Here is a 9,157-nt window from a genome sequence, read left to right on the forward strand (position 1 = left end):
AAGAACTAAATAAAAAAAAAATGAGTACAGAGCCAGAGCCAGAGTTTCAAAATATTCTCATCTGTTAAATTAAGAGTGTCTCCCATAGAAAAGCAGTGGAGGCCCCACAGGGCAAGTACAAAACAGAATTAAAACTCCCAAGGGTCTTGTCTTTACAAAAGAAAAGGCAGGAGGCAGCCCCTGGACAGCTGGTCATGCTGGCCGCTCCGGTTGGACCACGTTGCATAATCTTCAGTCGCATCACCACAACGTCTCTGAGCGTTTTGATGGGGGGAGAAGGGGCAGTGTAGTGTGTATGGGAGGAGAGGCCCAAAGGGCTCTCATTGCCCCCTTACCCCCTTTTATATCCCAGAGGAAAGCAGGAGGCTACACCTTGAAATGAGGCTATGTGTTTCAAACCTGGGGACAGGGTAAGAGGGGAATCTGTGCTTTGAGCAACCTGAGCCAGAGGCAGAGGGGTGTTGAAGGGGTGAGGGGAAGATGCATGATGCTTATTGCTTTGTACCTTTCACTGGGAAGGAGGGCAGCAGCCAACAGTAGCTCACAGGTTTGTAAACTGAGCCTGCTGGCTTTAAGAAGGGAGGCAATGAAGTCGAATTAAATATAAAAGAGTCATTTGTGCAAAAATAACTTAAACAAATAAAAGACCTGGGAAAGGGGTGTTCCCCTTAGCGCCTGATGGGGAGAGGGCCATATACCACCCCCCCAGGCCTTTTCAGTGACATGGCTTTGGGGGGGAGGGGGTGAGCTTCCCTACCCCCTGCAATGGCTCAGGATGGGATTGTAGGGGAAGGGGTTGCATTTGTGCTCTGAGTGGGGAGTAGTGCCCCCACCCACTGTCCACAGGTGCATGTGGCTGGCAGGGGCTCCCAAGGCTCAGCACTCAGCTCTCCCCAGTCAGGGTCAGATCCAGCTCCAGGTAGGGCTGCTATGGGGCCAGTTTCCTCCTCTTGTTTTTGGCAGGACGTCCAGGGCGGGCCCGGGGAGGCAGAGGGACAGCCGCCTACATGAGAGCAGAAGTTGAAAGATGTGATAAATCAGCTAGATAGCAGGAAGTCTTATTTATCCCCACTCCCTCTAACCTATCCTTCCGCTTGTCTCATCCGTTATATACCCTCCCACCCCACCCAGACACACACTTACTCGGGTTGTAGGGCTGGGTTCCAAGGTAACGTCCTGGCGGGAGCTATTGCTATTCCGGGTAGGGCTGCAATAAGGGGCACAGATGATCAGGAACACTCCCCAAGCACCAGGTGAATTTCAGAAGGCTGGGTGGAAAACTTTCTACATTTGGATAGTAAAGGCATAATATCTTTACTCATATTCAAATAGATAAGTGCCCTTTTTGAAAACCAAGCCACTATTTGGGCTGGGGGTACAGCTCAATAATAGAGCATTTGGCTAGCATGTGCAAGGCCCTGACTATGATGCCCAGCACCACAAAAACAAGATAATGAAAACCAAGCTACAATGCAGACATTTCTACAATCCCAACAAGAATTCAACGAAGACCAGCATAATAGGGGAACAGGGGTAAGCCTACACTCACTTGTATTTTCTTCTCCGGCCACGACGAGACTTTCTGACTATTCCCGGGGGCACCTGAGAAAAGACGGACTGTGCATGTGAAAAGTGAGGAAAAGGCACTGGATCCCAGATCTCCTTCAGAGCCTTTGAGCCCAGGCCTCCATGACTGCACTCACCTTAAGGTCCTCAGAATGGGGTCCAGGAGGGGGTGGATCCTTGGGCTCAGCACCCCCTTCAGCCAGCTCCCCATTATGCTGCCAGTGGTGGGTTCTTGGGGACCGTTCCATTTGTCCATTGAAGCCACCACGTGTCCCCCACTTGAGGGCCAGTCGGCCAGGCTCTCGCCGGCTGCCAGGCTTTCGGCCCCGGCCTGGCCTGGCCTCACCATTAATGCCCCTAAGTCCCCCTCCTCCCCTCCGGCCCCGTTTCCCTGACCCCCTCCCAGTGAGCAGCTCAGGGACTGGGGGGTCGGGAGAACCGTGGGGTGGGGCTAAGGCACTGAGGGGAGGCCGGGCAGGCTCTGGTTCGAGGGCTGAAGTGGGGCTCTCAGAGGGCAGACAAGGGGCTTCTGGCTGCTCTGGAGGGATCTGCTGGCAAAAAATAAGATCTGTTCATCTCAAATACAACCCGCTGTTCTGTAACACAGAAAGCCTTAAATCTCTCTAAATAAATACCCACTCGTGCCCTCACCTGGAGACTCTGTAGCAGGCAGGCTAAGGGACTAGAAGCCTCTGAGAGAGGTGGAGGAGCTCCCCCCCCAGGGAGGAGCTGCAGCCCCAACTGGCCAGAGAGAAGAGGGCCAGGAGGCTGCAACAGGCTGGGAAGGGCTCCAGGGCTGCTGGTCAGTGAGGACAGGTCACCTGTTGAGATACTGTAGTCAGAAGTCTCCCTGAACAAACCCAAGCAGACCCAGGCCTTACCCAGTGGGCAGAGACTTTCTTCCCAATTCAGCCTTTGCTCCCAATTTCACTATTTCTCTTTCACACCAGAATTCTCCTTCCGACTCACCCAGCAGGCTGGCACTCAGCAGAGGGCTAAGGAGTTGGGGAGGTCTCCCTGAGTTGGAGGGGGCCTTGCCCAGAGAGGAGGCCCCCGGGTCAGTAGTTGCCGTGGTGACACTGGAGGTAGGTGGTCCAGGTTGGGGGGCACTCAGGACACAGGGCTAAGGAAAGAAAATCATTGTAACATTTATTTACATGGGTAAAAGGTTTGATGGCGCATGTACTTAGTGAGGTAGGCCATGCTTGTTAAATAGACTGTTCTTATAGCCATCCTACCCCCAGCCAAGATAAGCCCTCCCCAAAGGCCCTGAGGAAGAGCTCAAGCACAAATCTGGAAGCCTGCTCTGAAATGTGGAACAGGATTCCTAATTCCCATACTCCTGATTCCACCGTTTTCAGTCCCACCCCAACACCCCATCCTCACCTGGGGGGGTGTCCCCGAGGGGGGATCCAGGCTGGCAGCCAGCAGCGCAGAATTTAAAGCTATGAGGGTAGGGGGGGCTGAAAGTGGGGGGAAAAACAGGGGGGGCAGGTCTCCTAAACCTGAAAATGGCTCCCCACTTGGACCCCCAGCTCCCTCTGCAGATCCCTCCCCATCCCCAGCTGTGGGGCCCAGGGCCAACAGGGGCAGAAAAGAGGCAAGAAGGTTGCTAGGAGGTGCAGAAGGTGGGGGAAGAAGGTCTGAAGGTGGCGGTGAAAGCAAAGATGCCACTAAAAGCGAAGGCCCCTCAGGCTCGCCAGGGGCTAGGGGTGGCCCAGGTCCTCCTGGTGGGGGTAGCAGGGATTCGGGGGGTGGTTGTCCTCCTCCGCCAGCCAGCACACCAAATAAGCTGTGACTGAGTAATGGAGAAGGTGGAGGCTGCCCTAGACTCAGAGGAAGAGGCAAGGCCCCCAGCATCCCCGGGAAGCCAGCTCCACTCAGCGCCAGGCCCTGCTCAGGGCTGGGGAAAGGGAAAGCTTCCCCACCAGCCAAGGGAGGCAGAGGGCAGGCTGGGCCTGCCCCCATGCCCAGCCCGTCAGATGGGCTTTGAAGCACAGGGCTAGGGACTACTGGGGCTTTGGAGGCAGCTGGTGGGGCAGGGGCACCTGTAAAAGAAGAGAGAGATTCAGCTCCAGGGATGCCCCCAAGCCACCAAAGAGCTCTCTATGCTTTCCCCTCAAGGCCCTGGCTGCCTCCATCCCACCAGGCTGAGGAAGAGCTCTTGTAAGACTCACGTACCTGGCACACTGCCGAGGCTGCCACTGGTGGTCCCAGGCAAGGAGGGCTGGATGGGGTGCCTGGGCTGGGGAGGGCTCCCTGAGGAGAGGGCTGGGGGAGGGGGAAGGTGTGCATCTGACCCCAAAAGGTTAAAGCTTCCATCAGAGTGGGAAGGGCCAGGCGTAGGGAGTCCCAGCAGGGACAGCACAGAAGGAAGAATGGGTTGGGATGGCTCTGGAAGAGGAAAGGGCTGGGGGACAGGAGCAGGGGCACGAGGACGGCTCCGTCTAGGAGTTTGAGGGCATCCCCCTTCTAACAACCTCAGGACAGTTGGGGGCCGGCGGGGACGACGCTGAGAGGGACGAGGTGATGAGGAATGGGAAGCTGAGGGCACCGGGGCACGGGGCCTTCGGCCCTGTAAAGTGCTGGGAGGGGGGAGCGGGGGATGCTGTGCCTTGGCCGCTGCAGAAAGTAGGCTGCTAGCAAGGAAAGGGGGTGCCCCGGGCCCCTCCACCGTGGGGGCCCCTCCCAGAGGTCCCAGGACCAGGGGCAGGTGCATAGTGGCTGAAGACACTGGTGGCTGAGTGGCAGGACCAGGAGGGCCAGGGAGATTATTGCTCGGGGGCAGGGGAGGGGGTGTTAAGGCATCACTACAGTGGAAGAGAGGAGGATCTGAAGGTGGGGAGGAAGAGGCATGAGGGGCTGGAGGAGAGGCCAGGTCAGAGGGCACCAGGCTGGATCGGAGCGCTCCCCAGTTGTATGAGGGGGCATTGAGACTGATAGCAGGTGGAGGAGGTGGGGCTGGAGAAGGGGCATTGCCCCTCGGGAGGAAACAGGGGCTGTTGCTGCTGCCCCCAGAAGGGACTGGGTCTGGAAGCCTTGGGGGTGGGAAGAGCCCCCCAGGGCCTGCTAGAGGGGGAAAGGCCTGGGGAACTGGGGGTGGTTCTTGGGGAAGGGAGCCAGGACCCCCATTAAGTGGAGTTGTAGGAGGAACTTGGCAGGGAGGACGGGTAGAGGGAGGCCCTGGGGACACAGTGTGGAACATTTGGGGGCTTGCTCCCTCTCCTGCAATAAATGAGAAACAAAAAGTCAGCCTGCAGGTTCCCTCCCCCCACTTCCAAGTACCTTTATCTTTTCTAATCCTATTTCCCATAATTTCACAACCTTGCTGTCCTTTCCTCTCCCAGGATAGTTTCCCACCAGATACCACACTTGTTCTTTGTCCCTCTCACACAGCTCCTCCATCACCATCACCATCACCTTCCAGGCCCTCAGGCTTCCCTTGGTGTTCTGTAAAGTAGAAGACTCACCAGGAGAAGAGTGTGAGCAGGTGGTCTCCATGCTGCGATACAGAGTTGCCATGGCAACAGCTTTCCGCCGGTGGTTGCACAGCTTGGTCATGTCCTCCTCTGATGCTGGCCCCACCCCAGCCCCACCCTGGGTCACCGGGGCCAAAGGGTCAAAGTTGAAAACCTGTAAAGTAGAAGGCATAGGTAGGAACCCTGAGAGGGGAGAATCTGTGTGCCCAGCTACCATGGTCAATGATTTGCATTAAGTCTTTTGGTTTATCCCTGTGCTCTCTGGGGCCCCCTTGGCCCAGTTCTGACCTTGGGGACATTGAGTGGACACTCCAGACCACACTTGCAGGTCCCATCGCTGAGGAGGTAGCTCCGGGTTTGCTCCAAGGAAGACAGCTCTGTGCCACTTGGGCTGTGAGGGGACAAGGTCAGAGGGCATGGGGTTAGTTGGCAGTGAAGCAGGAGATACTGTCTACAGGAGAGTTCCTAAGTCAAAGGTCTTCCCAGAAAGGGAGGACAGGAAGGATGTGAGATGAGACAGAAAGAACAGCCTTAAAGTACCAAAGATCTAGAGAGCAAAAAGCTGAGGAAGGAGGGGAGCAGAGAGCAGTAACACACCAGAGATGGAAGCCTTGAGAGCAAGGGTAGGAGAAAGAAAAACAGGCCATTGAAAAGCAACCAAACTGCTGGAACTTGGGAACTTTGAAAACTCCTACCTGATATAGAGCACAGCACCCTCTCGCACACAGCGCTGCCAGCCGATGGGGACAGATGTGGCCACAGGGCCCCCAGCTCTGTCTGCTCCACTGCTCTCATTGCCCCCATTCATTGTGTGTAATCAGCTCCCGCGTGCCTGGTAACACAGACATGCGTGTGGGCAGTAGGATGATTAAATGAGGTTGGGTACCTGAGGGAGAACTCTAGGAAGGCAAAGGTTGAGAGACCCAGGGAAACTTGGAAAGCCTCAGAGCCACTAGGGGAACGCCTTGGTGAGTTCAGGAGGAAGAGAAATCCTTGCCACACCACGGTGACTACCTGAACATCTCTGCAAACATTGTGGGGTCCAGTCTAAAGCCCGGGCCACCAGCTTAGCCCACACCTGTAACACAAGGAAAGAGAAGGGACTTTCAGGAACCTTTTGAGCTCAAGAAAGCACCAAAGCCCAAGGCACTCAAGGCAAAAGCCTTAATGCGAAGCAAGTGTCTATAAGGACCTAAGGGACCTGCTGACTTTGTAACTACCCTTTCTAAGGAAGCCCAGTCCCTAGGGACCAGAGGGTCAGCACCTCAGCTTCCAAGGACCACAGAATCATTGCCCAGTTCCTATACATATGAAGGGGACAATCCCTTTTGTCAAATTACAGACCAGCTAAGGCTGTGCACAAATTCCCATAATGCTAGGCCAACTAGGAAGTTTCCTGGTGTCAAGCCCCTGCTGTCCCCTCCCCCAGGAAGACCATATAAAAAGTGCAGATTACTCCATAGGTCAGCAGGCAGTTGCCCAACTGCCCACTAGCGTGATACCAAGAGAAATCCTCCCTCTGCCCATTCTATCAACCACTGATCTCGTTGATTTGGGACTTGAGAGGTTAGAATCACAGCTCCTTTCCTCCCAAGGTCCTGAGAAACTCTAGATTCTCCCTCTAGCCTAAGGCTAGGGGGCTCAGAACCTCCTACCCCACTGGCTTCCAATTAGAAACCAGACATTTCTCTCTGACGTGGGATGTCCCTGAAACCTGCAAATATCCTCCCCACTTCACCATCGCTTCCACCCCACACTGACGGCTTCCAAACTTTCCCTCTTATAGCAAGGCGCCCTGTCACCCAGACTGCTCCCCTTAGCTTGGGGAGGAGGGGAAGGCGCACGAAGTAGGAAGGAACTTGGGGAGAAGGCGGGCGGAGGGTGGGCGAAGCACTGAAGGAAGGGAGGTGAGGAAGGCAGAAGTCAGGCAGAGAGAGAGAAACGGCGGGGGCAGGTGAGGGCGGGGGAGTGGGTTGGGGCCGAGGAAAGGGGCCGAGAGGACGCGGAGGGGGCAGAGGGTAGAGACTGCAAGGGAGGAGGGGGAGGGGGAGGGGCGGGGGGGGCCGGGCCCCGCACTCACCGCGGCCCATGGTTCGGCCGGCCCCGCCCTGCGCAGTCGCGGCCCAGAGGGTGAGTGGGAGGGGGGGTGGGAGGAGGGTCGGTGGAGACCGAGCCTCCGGTACAGCCCCGGCCGGTCCTAGCAGGAAGCACCGCCGCCGCCGCGGATCACCGAGCGGCCTCCCGCGCATGCGCCATGGAGGCCAGGGGCAGCCCTGGGGATTCCGTTCCCAGAAGGCACCGCGCAGGCTGCCGCCACCGCCGCCGTCGCTGCCGCCGCCACCGCCGCAGCCGCCGCCGCCGCCGCAGCCCGGACGGGAGAGGGGCGGGGCCGGGCCCCCGCCCAGCGGACAGCAGCGAGCCAACAGGAGGGGCCGCAGTGCGCATGCGGGAGCGCGCCTACCCCTCCCCCACAACCCCCCATTAATCCCCAAGAGAACAAACACCCCACGCGGCCCCCCCTTTCCTCCGCGGAAGGATCTGCGCCTCTTCCCAGGCCACTGGTGGCCAATCCCCGGCCTCCCCGGGGAGGGGCCTCTTCTAAAGCCACAATCTGTTGAGGGAGTCAGGAATGCTGGGTCCGGGAGGGGCCAGCCCCAAAGGATGAAAGTCGCGACTTGCCCTGCCCCGCCCCGCAGGCTTCCCGGGTGGTGTGCCGGGACTTGACCCGCTTCCCCAGGTCAACATGTCACAACACGACCTCGGCCTGTCAAGTCACATGACCTCTGCCTGTCACTGACAACCTGGTCCTCCTTTAGGCCAGATGGTGCAGCCCACCCCCACCTCCATTAACAGAGGGAAATGGAGGTCTGGAGCGTCGGAGCCGCCTGGCCAAGGACCTGTCACCGCCGCGCCGTCCAGTCCATACCGCTTTGAGACAGCCTCTAGTGAGACGACGCTTCCTGCCCCTCGCGGGTATGACAGGATGTGTAACAGGCCACCACATGGCCTCTTGTTTTCCCGGCACAAGAAATATATTTTGCACGGTGCTTCTACTTTTGTTCAAGTTGCCCCAGAGTTCTTGCTTCTTTTATCTTCACAACTCGTCCTTTAAATTTACAAGTGAGAATAGTAGGATTCCAGGGCACTGAACTGAAGCCAGCGGATGGGTTCCTGACAAGCCAGTCCAAAGCCGTCGTGCGGTCAAGTGCACGTTTCGGGCTTCAGGATCTACAGGTCATGACCCCAGACACCTAGAAGGCAGGGGGGCCAGCTCCTGCGAGGGGAGTCACAGAACTGGAACAGTGAAAAGGAAGAAGTTTCCTCTACAGTGAAAGACAAGAGCACCACCGGGGAGGGGGGCAATAAGTGGGAAATCAGAATCAGGTTCACTTGGCAAAGAACGTTAAATTCTGGCTTGAGAGGGCTAATCGGAAACAAGGTAACAGCCAAAGGTGCTTCTGAGAGAAGTGTAGAAGGACTACAAGGTGATGCCAGTATCTAGGCCTTGGGGGAATGCAAGGAGACTCAGAGGAGTTCCTATTAAAAATACTCCAGATGGTGTCAATCCAGGTGGACAAATGCAAACTTTAAAGGGCTACGTGCCCGTAAGCTGGGAGGAACCAAAGAAAATGGGAGTTCCTTATGGAGGAGGTAAAAGAGGGGTAATGCGAGGCGGGCAGAACAGCAGCTCCTAAGGGAATACGCTGCAATGAGGTTCCATGCTACAGCCTAAGGGTGGCCACGGTTGAAAGCCGTTGGGGCCGTTGGGTGCTGGGAGCTGGCGCCCCGCCCTCTCTCCTCTCTCCAACCCCCCGCACCTCCCACCACCCTCGACGTCCTCTTGCGCGTGCGCGCGCAGACACCGGTTGCCAAACATTGCATCATCCCCGCCCCCCGTCCTCCCCTCCCCCGCGCCCACACTCCCCTCCGCGCGCGCGCATGACTCACCCACCTCCTTCACGGGGCCTCGTGACCAAAAGCCACTTCCGGGTCCAAATCGACGTCGACTCCCAAGAGGGAGGGAGAGTTGTGGGTGGTGCCGCGGGGCTTCTGAGTGGCTGCTGTGAGGGTGGGGCGGGGCCAGTGCCGGCGTGCCGCTTTCTGATTGGTCG

The 9,157-nt window shown here is 57.4% G+C and overlaps 1 protein-coding gene across 6 annotated transcripts; it reads right to left on the minus strand.

Moving 5' to 3' along the window:
• Window positions 1–39: 39 nt before the first annotated feature.
• Mbd6 (methyl-CpG binding domain protein 6) lies at window positions 40–7,426 on the minus strand. 6 transcript variants are annotated; one of them, XR_007213041.1, is made up of 15 exons: window positions 7,126–7,363; window positions 6,060–6,123; window positions 5,741–5,877; window positions 5,334–5,436; window positions 5,037–5,199; window positions 3,748–4,791; window positions 2,953–3,614; window positions 2,536–2,689; window positions 2,218–2,387; window positions 1,704–2,117; window positions 1,550–1,602; window positions 1,144–1,207; window positions 834–1,003; window positions 506–569; window positions 40–254 (listed from the first exon to the last, which is right to left on the minus strand). XR_007213041.1 is itself a non-coding variant. In XM_048360944.1 (13 exons), exons 3-13 carry the CDS (start codon window positions 5,851–5,853, stop codon window positions 929–931), a joined length of 3,012 nt encoding a protein of 1,003 aa, XP_048216901.1. In that variant the 5' UTR covers window positions 5,854–5,877; window positions 6,060–6,123; window positions 7,126–7,426; the 3' UTR covers window positions 40–928. The 6 variants fall into 6 exon arrangements, 3 of the variants coding, with proteins under 3 accessions (XP_048216901.1, XP_048216880.1, XP_048216909.1); XR_007213038.1 differs by having other exon boundaries at window positions 40–569; XR_007213040.1 differs by having other exon boundaries at window positions 506–1,003.
• Between the last annotated feature and the right edge of the window lie 1,731 nt (window positions 7,427–9,157).

The sequence above is a fragment of the Perognathus longimembris genome, chromosome 1, assembly GCF_023159225.1.
Source record: "Perognathus longimembris pacificus isolate PPM17 chromosome 1, ASM2315922v1, whole genome shotgun sequence".
Taxonomy (NCBI): Eukaryota; Metazoa; Chordata; class Mammalia; order Rodentia; family Heteromyidae; genus Perognathus; species Perognathus longimembris.